Below are 25,674 nucleotides of genomic sequence, written 5' to 3'. Positions count from 1 at the left end.
GCAGATGCATCCATGAAGGACATCACTGAAAACTCATTTGACTGAAACGCAAAACACTGAAAATGCTATATGCCCTTTTCCCCACGGTAGTGCGATCCTGGAGTTAGTATATATAGTTGGGGGGGTGGGGGCGTAGCCCCCTACATAGTTTATGAAAATATTGTTTTCTCCAAACAGTTATTCATTGTAATTATAAGTATCCATGTGTAGGGTTTAAAATGTATGAAGTATGTGGGGGGCTACACCCCCACACCCCCCTAACTATACATACTAACTCCAGGATCGCACTACCATGGGGAAAAGAGCATATAGCATTTTCAGTGTTTTGAGTTTCAGTCAAATGAGTTTTCAGTGTTTTGAGCTTTCTATGTTTTGGTTTCAGGCAAATGATTTTCCATCAAATGAGTTTTCTATCATTTGATAGGGACCCATATATATATATATATATATATATATATATATATATATATATATATACACACATATATATATATATATATATATATATATATATGTGTGTGTGTATGTATATGGATCTACTTGCTAATATTGAAAGCCAAAATCGTCGAAGACAGATTCATCGAGATGACATCCACGTAAACCAACTTCATTGACAGACTGGATAAACAAAATCCTTCTCAGGGTAAGTAACCTGTTGGCCATGAAGGTGAACTTTGCCCTTTCCCAAACTGTAATGCCATCTCAGAGTTGGTAAATTTAATTTGGGGTGGGTTGGGGTGTGGGGGGTGTAGCCCCTCACCTGGGTGGGTTTTGAGTGTTCTGGTGTTGGTTTTGTGTGTGTTTGGGTGACTTAGTACTTACCCTGGGAAGGATTTTGTTCATTCAGTCTGTCGAAGTGGGTTTTCATACATGCCGTCTGGATGAATTCGTCTTCAGCAATGTCAACTTTCAATATTATCAGGTAGACCCATTTATATATATATATATATATATATATATATATATATATGATACTAAATTATAATATATTATATTTTACTATTTATCAATATTCTAACACATATATTTCTAAAGGACTTGATGGAATGCACTTTTCACCAAAGAAGTGGCTACAGTTATGAAAATACATTTGATTATAAACCAGTTCTGAAAGTACAGAGGGATACCAATTCCGACTATAGCCCAGGTGATCCAACTTTGATTAGTGGCTCAGGTAACTGACAAAGCTGCCATGGGAGAATAGGTGAGACTAGCCACTGACATCCTAATGGGAGGAAGGCAGCTCTGACTTGCCACTTATATGACACCTTGCTTGAGCACTGGATGCCACACCCAAGATGAATGAACCTGCAAATCATGAACTGCCATGATACACTTGTGCAGAAGCCAGGGAGATTCGGAAAACAGACAGCATGCAGTGGAGCTTGAGGGGATGCTTAGAAGCAAGGGTTGACAGTTACACAGGACCATCAAACTATCTTGCTCCCTGCCATAGCACTCTCACCACTATGTAATAGATAAATCAATAGAGCTACCCAGGTGGGATCAAATGGGCCTTAGGTCTCTTGCCCAGCCTGAGAATGCCCAGCTCTTCTGCCCTGTGGAACAGGCTGATTTGATGCATGCAGAGGGGCCATCAGCCATGGTCTTGCAGACAGCATAAAAACAGAAGACTTGTTTGAAAGTTTTCCACATCCCCAAACACAAGTACCTCTGCAGCATATACAATTCAAAACAGAAGACATATTTGAAAGTTTCTGACATCCCCATACAAAAGTACCTCTGCAGCATATACATGCACCCCTGGGGTGGCTGCAGCTCTGTCATAAGCCGAAGTGCACCCTTACAGTGACCCTTTGAGGAAGCTGCTTTTCAATTTGTGTTTTTCGGCTTTTCTCGGTTAGGGGGTCGCCACAGCGGAACTCCGGTCTGCTAATGATTGGTAGCTGATTTTTACGTGCCGAGTTACCAGCCCTGACGCACAACCTTCAACGAAGGTACGCCCATTCACGCATGTCTCCACGCAGAAGACGCTCTAGCTGAGAATCGAACCAGACAGCATCTTACTGTGAGGCGACAACGCTACCGAATAAAATCTAAAAAGCACAATTCTGTCAAAGGTCATTCAGCACCCTGATCCTATGTAATTCTTTATGCTACACTTTATTCTGCATTAAATATTAACTGAATTCCAGTAAACTTAACCACAACTAATCGTAATCATCATCAAATCTTTTTCCCAATTTTCTACATAGGATCAAGGTGTCATGTTAACTGTCACCACTTTCTTTTCATCTAAATGAAACCAATCCCCTTGTTTTGTGTTCAAACTGTTCTCCACTTCTTACTTCTTCTGACAGGTACAATGCAACACAAAAATAAATCACAATACCTCATAAGCTGTTCCAAAATGGCAGGAAAATTGGCTTTGTCGGTTGGTTTCGGCATCTCGTTCAGTGTTTGTGTAATATATGACTCCATCCCCTGAGCAGGATACAATCTGTCTGTCATTTGTATGTGGCAAGAATTTTGCACTAAAAATATTTGCTCTATGCCCTGAGCGAATTGTTGTGAGAACCTGCAAACAAGAGAAAAAGGAAAAAAAAAGGTTGCAAGAATTGTTGCACAGGATGCTCTGAAATGCAGCATGCCTTCAACAAACAGAATAAACTAAGTTCAAGTAAAGGAAGTTTATGAAACAAGTTAAAACACTTGCACTTTAAGTCTAATACAATATATAAACCAAAAGGATGAAAACATATCAAGGATTTATAAACTTGTGTATTTGTTATTAAGTCCAAATCCTTTTATCAGATTGCTGCAGTTCACTGTTTACTTTTTTAAGTGAATCCCAGTTTTCTTCTAGACCCTTAAAGAAATGCATAGGTCTAGTGCAGTTCACGTCTCTCAGTCATTCATCTTAATTTCTAATGGTAAATGTTAATTTTTAAATTTAAACATTTTATGTCACCCCCCCCCCCCCTCACCTGATGCCAAACCCAACGGGGTCCCACCAGCGACCCAATTCTCTGCATTATTCATGCCCCCAACAAAACTTTAGGAAAGCAATTTGGTGCCCTGGACGCCTCTGTCACCCCCCAGTCCTGCATTTCAATAACAATTATGTTCACTTAATGACAGCTATTAAACTGTCAAACATTTTTAAGAACTACCTGGTTTAAGCTGTTATTAAGTGAATGCTTACATAAAAACTGTCTAGCTGTCTAACTGCCAAACTGTTTTTTTTTTTTTTTTCGGGAAGTAGTCATCCTTACAAAATAATATAACAGCTTTACAGTTACTTTATAAGCTATCAATTAATTATAATCACCTCTTATGGCCAGCTTGTAAATTGTCGATCTTAGGTAGTTAAAAAAGAACAGTTAAAGTTTACTAGTTGTTAGTTGGCAATCACGATCACTTAAAGACAGACAGAAAGTTCACAAGCTCCACACAAGTGACATCTTAGATAGGCATCATGTTTGCCCCAAAGGGATAGAGTGCCACAGGAAGGGTGGGGCAAACAAGATGCGCCACCCTTCCTATGGCACTATTCCACAAGGGTTAGAGCTGAACAGTTGAATCGCTTTCCAGGTGCCATACACTGCATTGTTGGACCTTTGATGCTCCTCTCTACCCATTGCTTCTCCACACCCGAACCACTCTCCAAACACTGATATCAATATAGAAAGCCTGCACATGGTTCCAGAAGTGCATTCTATTTTAGGGTGCTCTGCCAGCATATACTGTACATCACCATGCCTATAATATATTCCCATTTGAAAGGCAAGTTGGGTATCAGCCCCTCATCTTTCTCCCCATCTGCCAGCCTTTGGCAACTAGACCAACAGCAGAATCTGGGTAGCAAGCGTGTGTGGATGAATGCCTGCTCACATTCCATTAAGACCATTTCATTTATTAATTTATTTTATTTTATGGCTAGAAACCCTACTGCCTTTCCCCATTAGTAAGATTTGTCATTATTCCTATTCATTTCATAACACTTCAAAAATGTTTTTAATGAGATTTTTACACGAGTTCTCGACACTACAACCATATTTAAATACTCTAAAATATATAAATATTTTATTACACTTAATGCATAGTAAAATGTCATTTTTTCAGAACTTATATTTCACAAATATTTAATTAAACAGTTCACAATTATACTACTTAAAAATAGAATCCTTTTGGTTCATGAAACAGCAACAGCATTATAACATGTAAGGGGAAAGCAGTTGCCAAAAAAACAACTGACCACTCCAAACATAACCCTTTATAAGGCGAGTCTCCTACACTTCTCTATGGGAAGCTGAGCCTCACAACTACTTGTACTAAAGGGTGGGAAACTGGGGTCTGCTGTGAACTGAACGGTTGTTTAAGGTCATCATCCATGCAAATGAACTGTCAATGTACATCCAAGAGAAAATGACATGTAATGATGCAAAAAAACTGTGCAAGTGTTGACCATATCTCATTCCCTTAGAACTGGGTTGTAGCTAAGCTCCTAGTCTCCAAAATAAGTCATGCTAGTGAAATGACTTCCTTATACTCTATCTTCTGGACAGAAGAGTGAACCACTACCTCTCATGTCACCTTCTCCAGGTATCAAACCTTATTTCAAAACTAGATGAAAAGCAGCAGAGTCTGGACAGCCTGCTGTTGCATCAGTAGATTGGTTGTATGCCTGCTTAATGACTAAATTCAAGGATGGATAAAATCTACATCTTTCGTCAGATCACACTTTTCTTGTAGAATGATCAGAAAGTACAGTTGTCTACACTTACCATAAATGTAGACGTTCAAGTGTATTCACTACTGCAGTCATCACACTTGGGTTATCTGCCTGCAGGTTAGCCCTCAGTCGGCCGGAATACCAGAGACTTAGTATTTCTGCATCTGATGCTGTCACTCCAGGACTGACATCAGGTCATCAGAGGTATAAAAACAGGCAGCCGACACCATTACATCAGTTTTTCTTGCCCCAAATGTTAGGAGCCCCCCAAATAGGGAGCTAAGTTATGGTGGGGAAAATACCACCAGTAAAAAGTAAATACCAATACCAATACCCCTGAATGGGGTAAGTAATAGCCATAGAGAGGAGAGGGAGAGAGAGAGAGAGAGAGAGAGAGAGAAACCAGGGGGCTGGAGGGAGGGAAATCAGGACTGCAACAGTGAATACACTCAAACATCTACATTTATGGTAAGTGTGCACAACTGTACTATGTTCTTTGTGTTTCACTGTTGCAGTCATCACACTTGGGTAGATTCCCAAAGCTGAAGAAGGGTGGTGGCAGTCAAGAACAGTTAGGGCTGGCTAGAATGCCTTGCAGGACTGCTGTTGCAAAACTTGCCCTGGATTTGGAAAAGATAGGCAGGTGGTAATGCTTGGTGAAGTTGTGTACGGAACTCCAGGTAGCAGTTTCAGGATGTCCCTGGTAGGGACTCCCCTGAGGAATGCTGTAGAGGTAGAATTTGCCCTAGTGGAATGTGTTCTGACCCCCTGAGGGGTTGGTTTCCCATGGTGCTTGTAGCAGAAATGGACGCAATGTGCTATCCATTTGGAAACTGTTTGCTTTGAAATGGCCTTGCCATGTGCCCCTGTTGCAAAGCTGACTAGTAACTGGTCAGATTTTCTGAAGGGCTTAGCCCTATCAAGGTAAAATCTGAGCTGTCTGTGCACGTCCAAGGAGTGCAGGATCCTTTCCCTTTTATTTTGAGGATTAGGGAAGAGGTAGGCAAATGGATGGATTGGTTGAGAGCCGCACTGGACACCACTTTAGGCATAAAGGAAGGGTTAGTTCTGAAGGAAATCCTGTCAGTATGGAAAATAATGAAGGGTTCCACAGCCATAAGTGCTTGTAGCTCAGACACTCTTCTAGCTGAAGTGATGGCCAGAAGCAACGCTGTTTTTCAAGAGAGGAATTTTAGCTCTGCTGAAGCTGCAGGCTAAAAGGGTGGTAGCGTTACCTTTTCCAGTACAAAGATAAGGTCCCAAGCAGGGATGAGTGCTCTCCTTGGCGGCGTTAAGTTGTTTGCCCCTCTCAGGAACTGTTTGATAAGAGGGTGAGAGAAGAGAGGAGGGCTCAGTGTTGTAATAAGCCGAAATGCCAGAAGCATGGATCTTAATGGAGGAGAAGGACAGATCTCTGTGGAGTAGATCTGCTAAGTTATCCAGGATTAGAGGCAGGGAGGGCAGAGTTGTATCCTCTTCTTTAGACTGAGCCCAGGTTCAGTACCTTTTCCACTTATCAGCATAGGATTTCCTTGTACTGAGTCTTTTGGCTTCAAGGATGACATCCAGCACCTGCTTGCTAAGGCTTGTTACTGGGGGGAGAATTCAAGGAATAAGCCAGGATGCAAGATTTAGGGTTTGCAGTTGCTGATGTAAGATCTGTGTCCCCTGCTGAGAGAGCAGGGTTGGGTTCTGGTGTAGGTGCCAGGGTGGCACCGGTGATAGGCTTCGCAGGAGTGGGTAACAGTGTTGGCGTGGCTAGTCCGGGGCTATCAGAACTGTCCTAGTTCTGTCCTGTCTTATCTTGAGCAATGCTCTTGAGAGGAGGGGCAGAGGGGGAAAGGCATAAATTGAGAGATTTACCCCCTGGAAGGATGGTGCATCCACTTTCCAGGCCCTGCTGTGAGGTGTCCTGGTGCAGAATCTTCTGAGCTGGTGATTGCAGTGGGAGGCAAAGAGATCCACCTCTGGTGTCCCCCATTTCTGAATCAGAAGGTTGAAGGTGCATGGCTCTAGTTACCACTTGTGTGGGTCTAGGAGATTTCTGCTTAAATCATCTGCCAGTGAGTTTTGTTTGCCTGCCAGGAATTGAGCTTGCAGATGTACCTGCATGTCCAAGGCCGTGTTCCACAGGGCCATGGCTAGCCTGCAGAGTGGGCAAGAGTGGGTTCCCCCCTGCATGTTGATGTAACACATAATTGTGGTGTTGTCTGTTTTTATTAGCAGGTGTCACAGCGAGAGTAGGTATCTGAAAGCTGTCAGCTGCACAACTAGCATCTCTTTCTGGTTGATGTGCAGATGCATTTGACTTGGGCTCCAGTGGCCCTGAATGCACTTGCCGTCCATGTGTGCCCCCCAGGCATAGTCTGATACATCTGTGGTTAGGGTGGTTAGGGTCTGGGTGGCGTGGGGTTGGGTAAAGGGCAGTCCCTTGTTGTTGCATGCTGCCGCCCACCAAAGAAACTCTGTCCTTAGACAGGGTATTATGGGAATGACAGTTTCCAGGTCCTGAGAATGTTGGCACCAAAGACTTTTTATGTACCACTGAAGTTTCCTCATATGCAGTCTGGCATATGGAATTAGTAGGATGCATGAGGTCATGAACCCTAGGGCCTGCTGGATTTTCCTTGCGGATAGCTGGGTCCTGGTGGCCATTTGATTAAAATAGACTGCCAGATAGACTTGTTTTTCTGGAGTGAGGAATGCCATCTGGGATGCTGTTTCCAAGCTTGCTCCCAGGAATACAATCTTTTGACTGGGGTGCTGCAACAGCATTTCCTGACTGTCTGCCTGAATCTGGCAGTCATCCAAGTATGGGTAAATTTGAATATGTCTCTGTCTGCAGTAAACAATGGCTGGAACCAGGCATTTTTGTGAATATTCTGGGAGCAGTGGATAAGCCAAAGGGAAGTGCAGAGAACTGATAATGCATTGATCCTGCCCTGAAGCGTAGATATTTTCTGCATGACTCCCTTATAGGGATGTGCAGATAGGCTTCTTTTAAGTCTAGGGTGACTAACCAGGCATCTTTGGCTAGCACAGGTAGAAGCTGCTGCAGGGTGAGCATTTTGAATTTTGGTACCACCAAGAAGGTGTTAAGAATTGAACGATCTAGGATTGGGCACCAAGTGCCCTCTTTTCTGGGTAACAAGAAAAGTCTGGAATACAATCCTTGACCTATCTGTTCTGCAGGAACCAGATGAATTGCCCTTACAGAGAGCAGGGATTTGACTTGGTTTTGAGCCTCTGCCCACTAGTTTAGAGGGAGGTCTGGAAACCCTTTTGGGGTTGGCAGTGAGTGGAAGTAAAATTTGTACCACTGGGATACAATGTTGAGGACCCATCGGTCTTTGGTGATGGGAATCCAGTTTTTTGCATGAAGGGCAAGTTTTCCTTCTAGGGGCACAAGCAGTTGGGTAGAGGAGGGGGTGGAGTTGAGAAGTCATTGGGAATTCTTTCCGTAAGGTTATGGTTTAGCACTCCCTGCTTTAGAGGTGGAGGCACTCCATTGCTTAGATCTCTGCATACCCTGAGACTGTAGTCTGGGGGGTCTGTTTCCCCTGGGTCTAGTTTGAGATGGCCTTGAGAGGGCTGGAAAGGACCAATGTTTCGATGGACATTGCCTACTGAATCTAGGAGGCTGTACTTGTAAGAATTCTTTGACTGCCTCCATAGATTTAGCTTTTTCTTCCATCTTTTTAAGAGCCTCTTCTGCTTTGGTGCCAAACAGATTGTCCTTGTTCAAAGGAGCGTCTAGTCACTTGGATTTGACATGATCTGGCAAGGTCTGCTCCTTAAGCCAAGCATGCTTTCTCAGTAAAGAACCAGTGACTGCTGCCCTGCAAGATGCTTCTAGGGCATCAAAGCCACACTGCAATGTATGCTTGCTGACTTGGCTTGGAGAATGCATAAGCTCTTGCAATTCTTTATTTTCTGCGCAGTCTGTAAAGGTAGCTATATTTTGCTTAACAAGTTCCATAATATGTTGTTGGTACTTCAGCATGTGAAACGGACAATTCAAATCCCTAATGGCAAGAGTTGCAGACGTATATACTTTCTTAACCCATCTGTCCAAAGCTCTGGAATCCCTGTGCGAAGGGGTGGGAATCTTAGCTGTAGTTGCCTTGATACCTTTAGGCCCCTGGGAAATGATCTCTGGGTCAGTAGTAGGATTTTTGAAAAGAAATTTGTGAGAGTCAGGTACTCTGTAGTACGTCTGGTTTCCTAGGGGCAGGGGGTAAAGTATCAGGAGTAAGACTAGATTCCATAAAGACATCATCAACAACTTCCAGGACTGGTGGTATGGCTAAAGGCCTGTGTTGTGGCAAGTCTAGAAATTCTCTGAGCCTCTTTTTGGACTGAGGATAGTCTTGGAATTCCCAGCAGAAATGCTCTCTTAAAGTATGTAAGGTTTCACTAAAACAGAAATCCTCTGGGGGAGAGGCAGACGGAATGGATTCCTCTGCATCAGAATCCTCATAGGCAGATAAGGGCATGTCTTCATAAAAAGAAACCTCAGACTCATCGGAATCTTGGTCTGTTGAAGCTGCTGGGGACTGGTCCCTTTTTCTCTTAGCAGGGGAAGGCTGATTTCCCCTAATCAGCAGAATAAGGTCTTCTGCCATTCTAAGCATTTTATTTTGTGGCAAGGGAGCAGGTGCATGCGCTTTGGTCGTCGGTTTTCTAGACGTAGCGCATACTCTTGGCCTTAGAAACTTGACAGTTTTAGACAGAAATGAAGTAGTCGGTTTGTGTCAAATATCGGTAGTACGAAGAACTTCCTCAGAAGCCGGTGCCTGCTCAGCGGCTCCAGACCCATCCAAGGTAGAGACATTCTCTGGTTCCGTAGTCAAAGAAGAGTCGTGCGGAATACCTGACTCCAAATAGGTCTTGGTGGAGGCCTGTGACTCCACTGAAGCGGGCATCAGGGGCTGCGAAGCACCTGCCGGAAAACTGGCGACTAGCTTAATGGAAGCGTCGCTGGCAGCTTTGAACCTGTGCGGTCTGTCTCTGTCTTTATCCTTACATTTTTTCGGAATATCGGTAGTCGGGTGGCTTACTGAAGCCATTTTGGAATACGGAGATCGAGAATGAAAGTATTTAGCGACAATAAGGGCCGGAAGATGAATGGTTCGGGCACTGAACAAGGCACAAAACCAATAGCGATGTACGTCGTGGTCTGGGCCTAAACAGGTGAAGCAGTAAGAATGAAAATCTCGGTGTGATATTTGCTTTAAACAGGCAAGACAATTATTAACATTTTCTGACATCGGTTAGAGCAAGAAAAAAGGATCCCCAACGGCGTACTTAGCTTTAGAAGACTTCAGGATGATTCAATTCATAAATGAAAACTCAGGTAGCGGCCAACCGGCACTTGCGAAAGTACAGTTTTGTACCTACCATAAATGTAGACGTTCGAGTGTTCACCCTGCTGCAGTCATCACACTTGGGTTATCCTGTCGTCAGGCGGTCCCGCAGTTGTCCGGAATTCCAAAGTCTTGGTCCGGCGTCGGTTGCTGTCGCCTCTTCCCTGACGTCAGTGCGCCAGGGGTATATATATTGCAACCGACGCCATTTTCTTCAGTTTTTCTTGCCCCAGATGTCAGGTGCCCCCAAAAATGTGGTCAGGATTAGTACCAAATGGAGTGAACACTGCACAAACACAAAATCCCTTCAGCTATAAGCAAATACATCAGTAACGCATAGAAGAGATTTTGCCAGTAGATCAGAGGGGATGGAGGGAGGGTAACTTGGACTGCAGCAGGGTGAACGCTCGAACATCTACATTTATGGTAGGTACAAAACTGTACTATGTTCATCGTGTTACCCTGCTGCAGTCATCACACTTGGATTGAATCCCAAAGTTAAGGTAGGGGGGAGGTATCATAGAGGGTTAGTGGAGGCAATAAGGCCCTGCAGAACTGCAGTGGCGAAGCCCGCCCTGGACTTAGAGTAAAGAGGTAAGTGATAGTGTTTGGTAAAGGTGTGTACTGAACTCCAAGTTGCAGCTTCTAAAATCTCCTTGGTTGGAACCCCCCTGAGAAAGGCTGTAGAGGTAGCTGTTGCCCTGGTAGAGTGGGATCTAATGGTAGCAGGAACTGGTTTCCCATGATGGGTATAGCAGAAACGTATGCAATGACCTATCCATTTAGAAATGGTTTGCTTAGATATAGCCTTTCATAGAGAAGCTGTAGCATAGGATACAAAGAGCTGGTCAGTTTTTCTGAAAGCATTAGTTTTGTCCAAGTAGTAACGAAGCTGCCTGTGAATGTCTAAGGAATGCATGAGTCTCTCACCTTTGTTCTGTGGATTGGGGAAGAAGGTGGGTAAGTGGATGGTTTGATTTAAAGCTACACTGGAAACCACCTTAGGCATAAAGGAAGGATTAGTTCATAGAGAAACTCTGTCTTGATGAAAAATGAGGAAAGGTTCCACTGCCATTAGTGCCTGTAGCTCTGAGACTCTCCTAGCTGAAGTTATTGCTAGGAGCAGGGCAGTCTTCCATGATAGGAACTGAAGATCTGCAGAGAAAGCTGGTTCAAAGAGAGGTAGCGTTAGTTTTTCCAGAACAAAGTTGAGGTCCCATGTTGGTGTAGGAGCTCTCCTAGGTGGTCTAATGTTTTTTGCCCCTCTGAGGAACTGCCTTAGAAGAGGATGTGAAAATAAAGGTGGATCCGTGTTGTAGTGAGCTGAAATAGCTGAAGCATGGATTTTAATTGAGGAAAAGGAAAGTCCTTTGTGCAACATCTCAGCTAAATACTGTAGAATGTGAGGCATGTGAGGCTGAATTGTGTCTTGGCCTTTAGCTTGGTTCCAGGCACAAAACCTTTTCCATTTGTCCGAATAAGCCTTCCTGGTACTTGGCCTCCTGGCTTCCATAATAACATCCAGAACTGCTTGTGAAAGAGGAGCTGGTTGGATGTTTAGTTGATTTGCCATGCAGCCAGATTTAAAGTTTTGAGCTGGCTGTGAAGAACCTGTTTGTTTTGTTGTGTGAGCAAATGGGGTATTTGAGGCAATATCCGTGGTGGGCTGTGGGTCCATATTTTTCAATAGCGGGTACCAGTGCTGGCGTGGCCAGTCTGGGGCTATGAGAATCAGTTGTGGTCTCTCCTTTTTGACCTTCAAAAGAACCTTTGTGAGGAGAGGTAATGGAGGGAAGGCATATGCTGTCAGGTTTTTCCAACTGAAAGAGAGAGAGTCCACTTTCCAAGCTTGATGGTGAAATGTCCTTGTACAAAATTTTGTTAGTTGGTAGTTTTGAGGACTGGAAAACAGGTCTAGGTTTGGAAGGCCCCATTTTTGAGTTATCATTGCAAATATTTGTGGATCTAGTTTCCACTCGTGAGGATCTTTGATGTTTCTGCTGAGGTCGTCTGCCAATGTGTTCTTCTGTCCTGGCAGGAATTGAGCTTGTAACTGTACTTGGTAGGCCAGAGCTGTGTTCCATAAGATCATTGCTTGCCTGCATAGAGGGTAGGAATGTGTACCCCCTTGTTTGTTTATGTACCACATTACTGTGGTGTCTTTATTGCAAGTTGTCCTGGATGTAATAGATCCTTGAAGGCTGTCAGAGCTTTCTGTACAGCTAGCATCTCTTTTTGATTTATGTGCAGATTTCTTTGATCTGCAGTCCATAGGCCTTGAATGCACTGTCCTGCCATGTGTGCCCCCCAGGCGTAGTCTGAAGCATCTGTTGTGATAGTCTGCCTGGCTGTGGGCAAGGTGAAAGGCTGACCCTTGTTGAGGTGACATGCCTGTGACCACCATAGAAATTCCTGTTGTAGGCAGGGAATGAGAGATATCATTGTGTCCAAGCTGTGGCTGTGTTGAGACCATACACTTTTTAGGTACCACTGTAATTTCCTCATATGCAGCTTTGCAAATGGTATTATTAGTATGCAAGATGCCATGAAGCCCAAAGCCTGCAGAATTTTTCTTGCGGTTAATTGGGTCTTTGTTGCCATTGTCTTGAAATACTGAGTCAGTTGTAGTTGCTTGTCTGGCGTAAGATAAGCCTTCTGGGCCGTTGTATTCAAGCTGGCACCCAGGAATGTAATTTTTTTTGAGGGTACTAGTTTTGACTTCTTTTCGTTTACTGTGTACCCCAGGCAGTTTAGTAGATGCTTTACAAAGGCCAGATGATGTAAGAGAATGTCTTTGCTTTCTGCTTGGATGAGGCAGTCGTCCAGGTATGGATATATTTGAATTCCTCTTTGTCTGCAGTATGCAATTACTGGTGCCAGGCATTTTGTGAAAACTCTGGGTGCAGTAGATAAGCCAAAGGGCAGTGCAGAGAATTGGTAATGGGTTGAACCTGCAATGAAACGGAGGTATCTTCTGCAACTTTGTCTGATAGGGACATGCAGGTATGCCTCCTTGAGGTCCAACGTTACTAGCCATGCTTCCTTGCCCAACATGGGAAGTAGCTGCTGTAGTGTTAGCATCTTGAATTTGGGTACTTGTAAGTAAGTGTTTAGAATTGAAAGGTCCAGAATTGGTCTCCAGGCATTGTCCTTTCTGGGCACTAGAAAGAGTCTTGAGCAAAATCCTTGGCCTTGCTCTCGAGTAGGTACCAGTTGAATGGCTCTCTTGTCCATGAGAGTTGTAATTTGCTTTTGTGCCTCTGCCCATTGATTTTGTGGCAGGTTTGGCATTCCTGTTTAAATTGGCAAGGTGTGAAAGTGGAATCTGTATCCTCGTAAAATTATGTCTAGGACCCATTTGTCCTTTGTGACAATGTGCCAGTTGTCTGTAAAAAGTGCGAGTTTTCACCCCAAGGGGGCTGCCAAGAGAGTATTGCTTGGCCAGATGAGGTGCAAGTCATTGAGTTTGCCTTCTGGTGGACTGAGACCTGTCTTCTCCTCCGTTCTGTGTTGTAGTGCCCCATTGGCGAGGTTTATACTGGGCTTGTGGTTGTCCTCTGCCCCTTGGGCATCTGTATTTACCCCTCTGCGGTCTGTCAGTGGCTGGAAAGGACCAATTTTTTGTTGGCCAGTTTCTGCTGAAGCGAGGGGGTTGTACTTGTAGGAAATCTTTGACTGTCTGCTATCTTCCATTTTCTTTAAAACTTCTTCTGCTTTAACTCCAAAAAGAACATCCTGCTGTAAGGGAGCATCTAGTAGTTTTGCTTTAACATGATCAGGCAGAGTTTGTTCCTTTAACCAAGCATGCCTACGTATAACAGACCCAGTGACAGCTGCTCTGCAGGAGGCCTCCAAAGAATCAAACCCACACTGTAAGGTATGTTTGCCCACATGCTCAGTGGCGTGCAACAGATCCTGTACTTCTTTCAATTCAGATTGTTGAGGGAGAGTAGTTATTCTTTGCTTTAACTGAGAGATTAAAAATTGCTGATACTTAAGCATATGAAATTGACAATTCAGTGCCCTCATAGCTAGTGTGGTTGAGGTGTAAACCTTTTTCCCCCACCTGTCTAGTGCTCTGGAATCCCTCTCAGAAGGTACTAGGTTTTTAGCCATAGAAACCTTAGCCCCCATGGGACCCTGGGAGATAGTCTCTGGGTCAGCTACTGGGCCTTTGTAAAGAAATTTGTGGGAATCAGGCACTCTGTAGTATCTGTCAGGCTTAGCCGGAGCAGGAGGTACAGAGTCTGGGTTGAAACTGGATTCTAAATGGACATCATCCACAATGTCCAAAACTGGTGGGATGGCAAGTGGTCTGTGTTGGGGGAGTAAAAGAAACTCTCTGAGCCTTTTCTTTGAATCAGAGTAGTCTTGACCTTCCCAGTGAAAATGTTCCCTCATAGTGTGTAAAGTTTCCCCAAAGGAGTAGTCTTCAGGAGGAGAAGCTGAGGGAATAGAGTCCTCAGCATCAGAATCTTCATAAGGAGAGAAGGAATGGTCTTGGTCCTCAGAGGAGTCTGAAGAAATGGACATTTGCTCAGAGGAGCATAATCTTCCTCTTGTCTAGGTCTTTTGTCAGGAGGGGGCTGTGAACCCCTGATTAAAGAAATCAAATCTTCAGCCATTTTGAGCTTCTGTTTCTTAGGCATAGGGCCTTGAACAGGAGACTGAAGTGCAGTCCTTTTAGATTTAGAAGGAGTCTTTGACTTAGAAAACGTTTTAATGGTGAGAATCGTCAGTCTGAAAACGCCTTCAGAAACCGATGGCATTTCTGTAGCACCAACGTCTTTTGAAGCAAAGTCGTCGGAAGGGCCTGAAGTAAATGGCTGCGTCGGCCTTGTACATTCCGTCAAAATTTCCGTAGCGGTCTCGGGTTCCAGATCTGCGTTAGTCAGGGCCTCACTGAGGACCGGAGAACCGGAGACCGGATCAGCCTAGGCCTCGGAATCTGGCTTAGGCCTGGGCTGTCTGTCCTTATCCCTGCGTTTTTTGTGCACGCCGGTAGTCGGTTGCTCCGACGGCATGGTGTAGTTAAATTTCCTACCGAAGTAGTGTCGTACGAAATCAAAGCGTCTTTTAATAGTACGCTTATTAAACCTAGCACAAAACCAACAAGAAGTGACGTCGTGGTCTGGGCCTAGGCAAGGTATGCAATAAGAATGAAAATCCTTATGAGGTATTTGCTTCCCACAAGAAATACAATTGTTAACTTTTTCTGACATCGGTTTGAGGCAAGAAAAGTTTCCCCAACGGGGTACTTAGCTTTATGGAAGACTTCAGTCTGAAGAAATCGAAAATCTCAGGAGTCAGCCGACCGGCACTTGCGAACTGCTTCTGCTTTGGGCACCGCGCGGCAAGAAAGATTGAAGAAAATGGCATTGGTTGCAATATGCATACCCCTGGCGCACTGACGTCAGGGAAGAGGCGACAGCAACCAACGCCAGAGCAAGACTTTGGAATTCCGGCCGACTGCAGGACCGCCTGACAACAGGATAACCCAAGTGTGATGACTGCAGCAGTGTAACACGATCAACATCTGCTTCTGCTTTGGGCTCCTCGGCAAGAAAGACTGATGTAATGATGTCGGCTGCCTGTTTTTATACCCCTGACGACCTGACGTCAGTCTTGGAGTGACAGCATCCGATGCAGAAATACTAAGTATCTGGCATTCGGGCCGACTGAGGGCTACCTGCAGGCAGATAACCCAAGTGTGATGACCGCAACAGTGAAACACGAAGAACATCTCTCTTTAGTGGACTGGGGGGAAACGTTTGTGATGCAAGAGTAGAAAAACTGATGTAAAAATGTGATGTATGTTTTCTTTACTTCAGAATGTTGGCACATTTATATATATATAAAAAAAAGTTATGTACTTACCATAACATTCCATCAGTGTTGTCCATTTTCATTCTTCCTCAAGTAGTGCATTTGGATCCATCTCTGGTGCTTCTTACAGATCGCAGAACACAAACTCTAGAGGGCCTCCCTTATGAGGATTGTCCCACGTACCTGCAGCACAAATGCTGTCCATAGACATTCTGGCCTGAAAAGCAGATGACGTAGCTAATGCTCTAGTTGAATGACCCCCTAATTTTGAATGTCAGTTCTCTATTATTGGAGGTAAAGATAAACGTGATACAATTTTTAAGCCAATTAGAAAGGGTAACTTTAGAAACTGGCATACCCTTTTTGCCTCAGAGAAGGAGATGAATAATTGGTCAGATTTCCTGAAATTTTTAGTTCTATGCAAACAGAATCTGAGTTGTCTAGGCACATCCAACTGATGGAGTCTATACTCTGCCTTGGTGCTATGGTTGGGGAAGAACACCGGGAGCTCAATGGATTGATTGATATTGGCTTGAGAGCAAACCTTAGGTACAAAGGATGGATTGGTTCGTAATGATACCCTTCTCTTGTGAAAGATCAGATATGGAGGTCTAATTGACAGTGCTTGTAACTCTGAGACCCTTCTGGCAGATGCAACTGCTACTACAAAAATGGTCTTCCAGGAAAGTAATTTGAGGTCACAAGATGAAGAAGGCTCAAACGGTGGCAATGTAAGTTGAGATAGGACAACATTTAAATCCCAAGGAGGAAGTGATTCCTTAATAGAAGGTCTCAATAAGGAAGCACCTTTTAAAAATGCTTTACACTACCTGTGTGACATTAAAGTAAGAGAATGGTCACCAATGTGGCAATTTGAAATTGCAGCCAGCTGGAGTCTAATAGTTGCTGCATCATCTCCTTGCTGAATGAGTTCCGCCAGAAATTCTAGAATGGATTAAATAGATGCAGAGAAAGGGTCAATGTTTCTGTTTTGAGCCCATTGAGAAAATCTTTTCCACTTGCTAGTATATAGTCTTCTAGTAGAAACTTTATGAAAAGACATCAGTATGTTTGATTGCTGGAGTAACGTTTTGAAGCCTGACTAAATTGGGAAGTGGAGCAGACATGCTGTCAAGTTGAGGGTGTGGAGAGAAGGATGAAGTGCACCTGACATATGTGTCGGCAGGTCTGGAACTGGGACTAGAATCCAAGGCTTCTCCTGAAGATGAGACCAAAGGAAGGGGGAACCAAATATTTCGAGGCCAATGTGGGGCAATGAGAATCATCCTGCTTCCCTAGGATTTTGCTTTCTGGATAACTTTGTGTATGAGGGGAAATGGAAGAAAGGCATAAAGAAGTCCTGAGGGCCAATCGTGAACAAGTGCGGCTCTCACCCAGCGGGGAAATTAGGGTAAAGTAGCTGCTGCACTTGGCATTCATGGGAGTGGCGAAAAGATCGCAGCAAGACTGACCCAATTTCCGGAAGATCTCTTCCACTATGTTCTGGTTCAGAGACCACTCATAAGGCATCAGAATATTGCCCTTCTAAGCTTGTCAGCTATCACGTTGGATTTCCCCGGGATGTGTGTTGCTACTAGAAAGTGCTGGGAAAAAATTGCCCATTGCCAAACTCTCAGAGCCTCATGACAAAGTGGGTATGATTTGGTTCCTCTTTGTTTGTTTATGCACCAAACCACCGACATATTGTCTGACTGTATAGCAATCGTCCCTAGTGGAAGAGAGTCATGGAGTGCTTGCAACGCCAGAAGCACTGCTCTCATCTCTAGAACACTGATATGCAAGTGGGCCTCGTGTTCCTGCCATATACCTTGGACTGTCCTTCCCAGATAATGCCCCCCCCCCCAATCTGGGAAGTGTCCGTAGTCACTGTAGCAACAGGTTGTCATGGAATAAACAATCTCCCGATGATCACATGGTTGGACTGGATCCACCACCATAGGTCCTTTTTACATGACTCTGTTATTCTGATCAGGTGGGGCATCAAAAGTTCTTGAAGTGACCATTGGGAGAACAGGAGCCATTGAAGTATTCTCATGTGCATTTTGGTGAGAAGAACTAGTGTTATAGTTGAAGCCATTGTCCCTAGGAGTTTCAGAAAGTACAGTTTTGTACCTACCATAAATGTAGATGTCCGATAGGCATGCATCTGCAGTCCTTACAAATGGATTGTCCTGTCGTCAGGCAGCCCTTCGGTCGGCCGGATTCCAAAGTCTGGGTCTGGCCTCGGCTGGTGTCGCACTTCACCCGACGTCATAGCTGCAGTTCTTCGGGTATAAAGGCATCAGCCGATGCCATTTTCCTCAGTGTTTCTTGCCCCAGATGCCAGGTGCCCTCTAGGAAGGCTAAATTTGGATGAATGCAAATGGTTCCAAATAGTAGAGAGCAAACAAAAAATAAGCATGTATGTACATATATACAAACAAATACACCATAATAGATTCCCCAGCTAGCTACAAGATGGGCAAATACCCTAGGAGTACCACAGAGGGAAGGAGGGTGGGTAATCCTGACTGCAGATGCATGCCTATCGGACATCTACATTTATGGTAGGTACAAAACTGTTCTATGTCCTTCAAGGATGCATCTGCAGTCCTTACAAATGGGTAGAATACCATAGCCAAACTGGGGAGGAGGAGAAATAAGATTATGGTGTAGTTAAGATCCCTTGCAAAACAGCAGTGGCAAAACCTGCTCGGGATCTGGAGTATAAAGGTAAATTATAATGCTTGGCAAATGTATGCACAGAGCTCCAAGTAGCAGCCTCTAAAATGTCCTTGGTAGCCACTCCTAAGAAAGCTGTGGTAGTGGCTGTAGCCCTTGTAGAGTGAGGCCTGATGTTTTCTGGAGTTTTCTTCCCATGGTAGGAGTAACAAAATCTAATGCAATTTCCTATCCACTTAGAGATTGTCTGTTTTGAAGTTGCTTTTCCTTCCATTCCTGTCACATATGCTACCAGTAGCTGGTCAGTCTTTCTATTGCTCTTGGTCCTGTCCAGGTAGTAGCGTAATTGTCTATGTACATCCAAGGTATGCAACAGTCTTTCTCCCCCTGTTCTGTGGGTTGGGGAAGAATGTTGGTAGGTGGATAGCTTGATTTAAAGATACCCTGGAGACCACCTTTGGCATAAAAGAAGGATTAGTTCTCATGGACACTCTATCTTGATGGAAGATCAGGAAGGGCTGTACTGCCATTAATGCCTGTAGCTCAGATACCCTTCTTGCTGAAGTGATTGCAAGCAGGAAAGCAGTTTTCCATGATAAGTACTGTAATTCTGCTGTTGCTGCTGGCTCGAAAGGAGAGTGTCAACTTTTCTAGCACAAAGTTCAAGTCCCATGCTGGCAATGGTGGCTTCCTAGGTGGCTTTACATTTTAATCCCTCTCAGAAACTGCCTGAGCAGAGGATGTGAGAAGACTGGAGGATCCAAGTTGTATTCTGCTGAAATAGCTGATGCATGAATCTTAATGGAAGAATAGGACAGGCCGTTGTGGAAGAGCTCTGCCAAGTATTCCAGGATGTTAGCTATGTTTACCAGTGACACATTCTCTCCTTTTGCAGTACTCCAAATGAGATATCTTTTCCATTTGGAATAATTTTTCTTGTTGAGGGTCTGCGAGCCTCAAGATAATGTCTTTAACCCTTTGAGATAAATCTGGGTTATTTGGTCTTATGCAATGTTCCAGGCAGCCAGCTGCAGTGTTTTCAGGTTTGGATGCAGGGTTTTGAAGTTGTTCTGTGTTAACAGCAAGGGAACTAGGGGCAGAGGCCATATTTGTTCCCGAGACATGCTCCTCAGTAATGGGTACCAATGTTGCCTTGGCCAGACTGGAGCTATCAGGATGATCCTTGGACGGTCTTCTTTGATCTTCAATAGCACCTTGTGCATCAAAGGAAGAGGTGGGAATGCATATACTGTCAGGTTTTTCCAACTGAAAGATAGGGAGTCCACTTTCCAAGCAAGTGGGTGGTACGTCCTTGTGCAGAATTTTTTCAGTTGGTGATTGTGTGGGGATGCAAATAAGTCTATTTCTGGTAGTCCCCATTTCCCTGTAATGGTTTTGAAGATGTCTGGATGCAGCATCCATTCGTGGGCATCTGTGGTAGTTCTGCTTAGGATGTCTGCTAGTATATTTTCTTTTCCTGGCACAAAAATTGCTTGAAGCTGAATGTTGAAGCTCAGTGCCACATTCCAGAGGTCCATTGCCATCCGGCATAGAGGGTATGAATGTGTGCCTCCCTGTTTGTTGATGTACCACATAACTGTGGTGTTGTCCGTCCTTATCAGCAGTTGACCCTGTCGAAGAAATGGTCTGAATGCCTGAATTGCCAGTTTTACTGCCAGCATTTCCTTTTGATTTATGTGTAGGTGCAGCTGGTCTTGAGTCCATAAGCCTTGTATGCACTTGTCCAACATGTGCGCCCCCCAACAGAGGTCTGAGGCATCTGTTGTGATGGTCTGGCTTGGTTGAGTGCTGTGGAAGGGCAGTCCCTTGTTTGATTGACAGGCCTGAGCCCACCATTGGAATTCTTGTTTCAGGCATGGAATTATTGGAATCTGGGTTTCTAGGCTGTGCTTGTGCTGAGACCATAAATTCCTTAGGTACCACTGTAACTTCCTCATATGTAGTCTGGCATGTGGAATCAATATTATGCAGGATGACATGTAACCGAGAGCTTGCAGGACTTTTCTTGCTGTTAGCTGGTTCTGCTTTGTTAATGCCATGAAGTAGAGAGGGAGTTGCTCCTGTTTTCTACTGTCAGGAATGCCATTTGTTTTGATGTGTCCAAATCTGCACCCAAGAAGGTTATCCTTTGGGATGGTATCAGCCTTGACTTTTTATATTGACTGTGTATCCCAGGGCTTGTAGTAGATGAATGACCCTTTCAAATCTTTTGTTAATTTGTTTTGTTGTCCGCTTGTAACAGGCAGTCGTCCAGGTAAGGATAAATTTGAGTTCCCTGAAGCCTGCAATGAGCAATTACTGATGCCAGGCATTTCGTGAATACTCTGGGCAGTAGATAAGCCAAAGGGCAATGCTGAGAATTGATAATGCTCTGATCCTGCAAGAAATCTGAGGTATCTTCTGCAATTTGGTCGTATGGGGACGTGCAGGTATGCCTCCTTGAGATCTAGAGTTACCAGCCAAGACTCCTTGCCCAGCATGGGAAGAAGCTGCTGTAGGGTCAGCATTTTGAATTTTGGAACAATGAGGTATGTGTTTAAAGCGGACAGGTAGAATAGGTCTCCATTGGTTTTCTTTTCTTGGTACCAGGAAGAGTCTGGAGTAAAATCCTTGTCCTTGTTCCATAGATGGTACCCTTTCTATAGCTCTCATTCTTAGTAAGTGAGTTATTTGTTCTAGAGCTTCTGTCTTCTGATTTGGAGGTAGGTTTGGCATTCCTCTCTTCCTTGGTAGAGTATGGAAGTGAAACCTGTAACCTTGGTCTATTGTCTGTAAAATCCATTTGTCTCCTGTGATGTAATGCCAGTTTACTGAAAATAAGGCTAGCTTGCCGCCTAAGGGTGCTTCTAGTTGTTCCCTGGTAGGCGGTGCCAGAGCCAAGTCACTGTGATTGTCCTGTGGAAGTGGTGGTGGCTGGATCTGTGGCTGTACCTCGCTGGTTGTTAGCCTGCCACTGGCGTCCCCTGTAGGCACCTCTAGATTGACCCCTGCCTCTTGAGCCTATTCCTGCCTCTCGGAGCTCTGGAGGTGTCTGGAAAGGACCAATTATTGGAAGGCCAGTTCCTGCTAAACCTTGGAGGCTGGACCTGCAAGAAATCCTTGACTGTCTGAACAGATTTTGCTTTCTCTTCCACCTTCTTCAGCACCTGCTAGGGAGCCAAACAAATTGAGCTTATCCATGGGAGCATCTAGGAGCTTTGATTTAACATGGTCTGGTAAGGACTGCTCTTTCAACCATGCATGTCTTCTGATCACTGTGCCAGTCATGGCTGATCTAAAGGAAGCCTCCAGTGCATCATAGCCGCATTTTAAGGAATGATTACTGACCTGCTGAATGTTATGTACCATTTCCTGTACAGATTTTTTGCCTAATGGTTCATCCGAGGACAGTTTTTAGTTAATTGGTCTAACATAAATTCGGATACTGAATCATGTGGAATTGACAGTTCAAGGCCCTAGCTGAAAGAGTAGCAGAAGTGTAAACTTTTACCCCATCTCTCTAAGGCCCTAGATTCCCTTTCAGAGGGAAGGGGGTTTTTGGTAGAAGAAGCTGCTACAGCCTTGGGTCCTTGGGAGATAGTTTTGGGATCTGCAAAAGGGGCCTTATACAAATGATAATGTGTGTCCGAACCCTGTAGTACCTTCGGGCTTAGCAGGGGCGGAGGAAGAGAATCAGGAGCAGTACAAGCATCATTAAAAGCATCATCCACAACAGTAAGTACTGGAGGAATGGCTAAAGGCCTATGCTGTGGCAAATGCAAAAAGGTTCTAAGCCTTTTCCTAGAGTCTGAAAAATCCTGGCCCTGCCATTGAAATTGTTCCCTCATAGCATGCAAGGTTTCCCCAAAGAAAATTCCTCAGGCGGAGGCAGAAGGAATGGAGTCTTCTGCATCAGAGTCCTCATAAGGAGAAAAGGGCCTCTGGAGGGTTTGAATTATCTGACTCATCAGAGGATCCATCTGAAGAAACTGGCTCAGGGGCTCTACTCTAGTCCTCTTCTCTGGAGGTGGGTGAGAGGCCCTGTCTGGATGTGGTTGGGATCCCGGATCAAAGAAATGAGATCCTCTGCTAGACTAAGCATTTGTGAACTGGAACTAGGCCTGTGAGAGGGGTCTTAGCAGGCACCGATTTGGTAGATTTTGCTGCTTTAGCCCTGGCAAAGGCCTTAATAGACATGGATGCAGGAGGCCTAGCAGCTCCACGTGCAGGGGTAGAAATATCCAAAGGGATAGTATCAGATAAATCCTGCGAACCTGCAAGAGCAGGTGGGATTTCAGTAGCAGATTCAGCCAGGCTGGATGAGGCCTCGGTAAGTGGCAAGCTTTGGCCGAAGGAAGAATCGTGGACTCGGTTTCAGCGAAACCGAGACACTCGAGTTGGCTTAACAGCGGTTCGGCGAAACCGCGGACAGTGTCGGTCCTTTTCCTTGCATTTTTAGAAATTTGCGTCGGAGTATCCGACGGCATAATGTAAGCAAAATCGGGCGAAAAACTCTTCAGCAAATTCCGACCGGCGTCTAAGCGTCCGTCGGTTGAAAGAAGCACAGGCTAGACAAGCTGCTACGTCGTGGTCTGGGCCTAAACAAGGTAAGCAGTAAGAGTGGAAATCTTTATGAGGTATTTGTTTCCCACAAGTTAAACAGTTATTCACTTTTTCTGACATCGGCTGAGGCAAGAAAGAGTCCCCAACGGGTACTTAGCTTTAGAAGTCTTGGTACTTGTAGTAGTAATCTCTGGTTCTGACCGACCGGCACTTGCAAACAGCTTCTGCTTCGGGCGCCACGCGGCAAGAAAGACTGAGGAAAATGGCGTCGGCTGATGCCTTTATACCCGAAGAACTGCAGCTATGACGTCGGGTGAAGTGCGACACCAGCCGAGGCCAGAACCAGACTTTGGAATCCAGCCGACCGAAGGGCTGCCTGACGACAGGACAACCCATTTGTAAGGACTGCAGATGCATCCTTGAAGGACATCTACTTTTGCCTTTACATTGTCCTTGGGAAGAAGGTGAAGTATTTGCTGCCTGAGGGCTGAAACTCTGTTGGCCGGAAGACGTGCCATCATGGAAACAGTATCTAGGTTTGCGCCTATGAAGGCAATATGCTGACAGGGCAACAAGGCAGACTTTTGTAAGTTGACTGTTATGCCTAACTGAGCACAAATTTCCAAAGTCACATCCCTGGCTTGCTGAAGTACATGCTTGGTAGTGGCAGTCAGGAGCCAGTCATCCAGATACGGAAACACTTGGAATCCTAGATGCCTCAAGTGAGCCGTGACTACTGCCATGCATTTGGTGTACACTCTGGGGGCTGTAGCGCGACCAAACGGCAGAGCTTGGAACTGATAATGACTGGCTCCCAGCCGGAAGAGTAAGTGACTCCTCGATGTTCTGTCCATTTTGGTTTACTATGTTTTGTACGAATGGCATTCTGTCGGCAGCACTGCTGCCGAAAATCAGAATGTCACGCACAAAACATAAATGGATGGGATAGTCGAACACACATGCGAATGCAGTAGTGCATTTGCATAAGTGTGTTCGACTATCTGCACAGAGATCGCGGTACAGTGGGGATTGGAAATTCATCCATATCCCCACTGTAGTGCGATCTCGGAGTTAGAATATATTAGTGGGGGGGGTGTGGAGGGTGCAGTCCCCCAGCAAAAACATATGTCATATAGGAGTCTGATTTACATCAGCTCCTATACGGTTATCACGTGATGGTTTCGGCCACAATGTCGACTCAAATGTGTCGATCATATGGGTCGACATTGTGGTTGGTCGGAATATTTGTGTTCGGGTTTACCTTTCGTTGTTTCAAAAGGCAAATGTTTTGCAATTCGAACAAACAATAGTAAACCGACCATTTTTATGTGGTAGTACGCATCTTGGAGGTCTACTGAGCACATCCAATCGTCTTTCCCTAAGATGGGAAGTACTGACTGCAGTGTCACCATTTGGAACTTTGACTTTTTGACAGATTCGTTTAACTTGCTGAGATCCAATATGAGTCTTCAGTCTCCTCTTCTTTTTGGCACCAAAAAGAATCTTGAGTAAGTTCTGAATCTTGTTTGGTCTGCGGGGACTTCTTGGATGACTCTTTTGTCTAGCAACTTTCGGATTTCTATAGTTGGTTGTTCCCTTAGATAGGGTGGAACATCTGGGATTGTTCTGATTTGTGGGACAGGGTGGCAAAAGGGAATGGAATATCCTCTGGATATTATGCTTCATACCCACTTGTCTCTTGTGATAGTTTGCTAGCCTTCTGGGTACAAAGACAAATGTCCCCAGACTGCCTCCAGAGTAGAGCAGGTGGGCCTCCTTTTAAGAGCGCTGATATGAACACATCTGCGAAAGGAATCATGGTCACCCTGGTTTTGCGGACTCCCTCTTCCTCTAGGACGGTGTCTACCATTGTTACCTCCTCTGCCCCGGGGAAGGATTCACCTTGTGCATCTTGGAAAGCTCCCTGGGATCTTTTGAACCACATTTTCCCACTATTCTGAACTTTAGGGTAAGGTCTTGAAGGTACGAAAAAACGTTCTCCAATGGCAGAGAGAGTTTTCTCTGCCTGCTCGCATCTGGTGAGTGTGTCTTTTACTCTGGGTCCAAAGAGTGCGGAACCATCATAGGGGGCATTAGTAAAGGTAGACTTAAAGGGCTCTGCAAAATTGCAAAAGCACATCCAGGAGTGTCTCCTCAAGGAAACTTCTGAACCCAACTGCCCTGCTTGCTCCATCCGGTGCATAAGATATCAGTCTCGTGGAGGAGCTGACGATAGAATTTAAGGTGGACAGCTGGGAGGAGACTTTCTCATTCACCCCGCAGCTAATGAACCTTGTAGAGTATCTCCTAGCTCTTTAAGGAAACCTCTTCGTAGCCTTGTAAAGTGAGTGAGGTAGTTCAGCGCTCAGAGTGTATCAGTCGCTATTGAAAAGATATGCTTCCCATATCTGTCCATCATTCGAGAATCTCTGTTCGGAGAATGAACAGATGAGGATGTCTCAGAAAGTTCCTTCTTGGTGGCTGCCACCACAACCATAGCATCTACAGGCACATCCTTTGTGAGAAAATCTTTTCCGGTAG

General features: G+C 44.7%; 1 protein-coding gene across 3 annotated transcripts in view; it reads right to left on the bottom strand.

The window, feature by feature from the left end:
- DCAF6 (DDB1 and CUL4 associated factor 6) overlaps positions 1 to 25,674 on the bottom strand; it is a 2,031,218-nt gene that overhangs the window by 1,463,149 nt on the left and 542,395 nt on the right. For all 3 annotated transcript variants that reach the window (XM_044072358.1, XM_044072359.1, XM_044072360.1), the window contains exon 4: positions 2,354 to 2,539. In XM_044072358.1, the coding sequence (XP_043928293.1) occupies positions 2,354 to 2,539 (186 nt within the window). The remainder of the gene's footprint in view (positions 1 to 2,353; positions 2,540 to 25,674) is intronic.

This window comes from Protopterus annectens, chromosome 5.part0 (assembly GCF_019279795.1).
Source record: "Protopterus annectens isolate FY-2018-M chromosome 5.part0, PAN1.0, whole genome shotgun sequence".
Classification (NCBI taxonomy): Eukaryota; Metazoa; Chordata; order Ceratodontiformes; family Protopteridae; genus Protopterus; species Protopterus annectens.
This window is presented reverse-complemented; position numbering and strand designations above follow the sequence as displayed.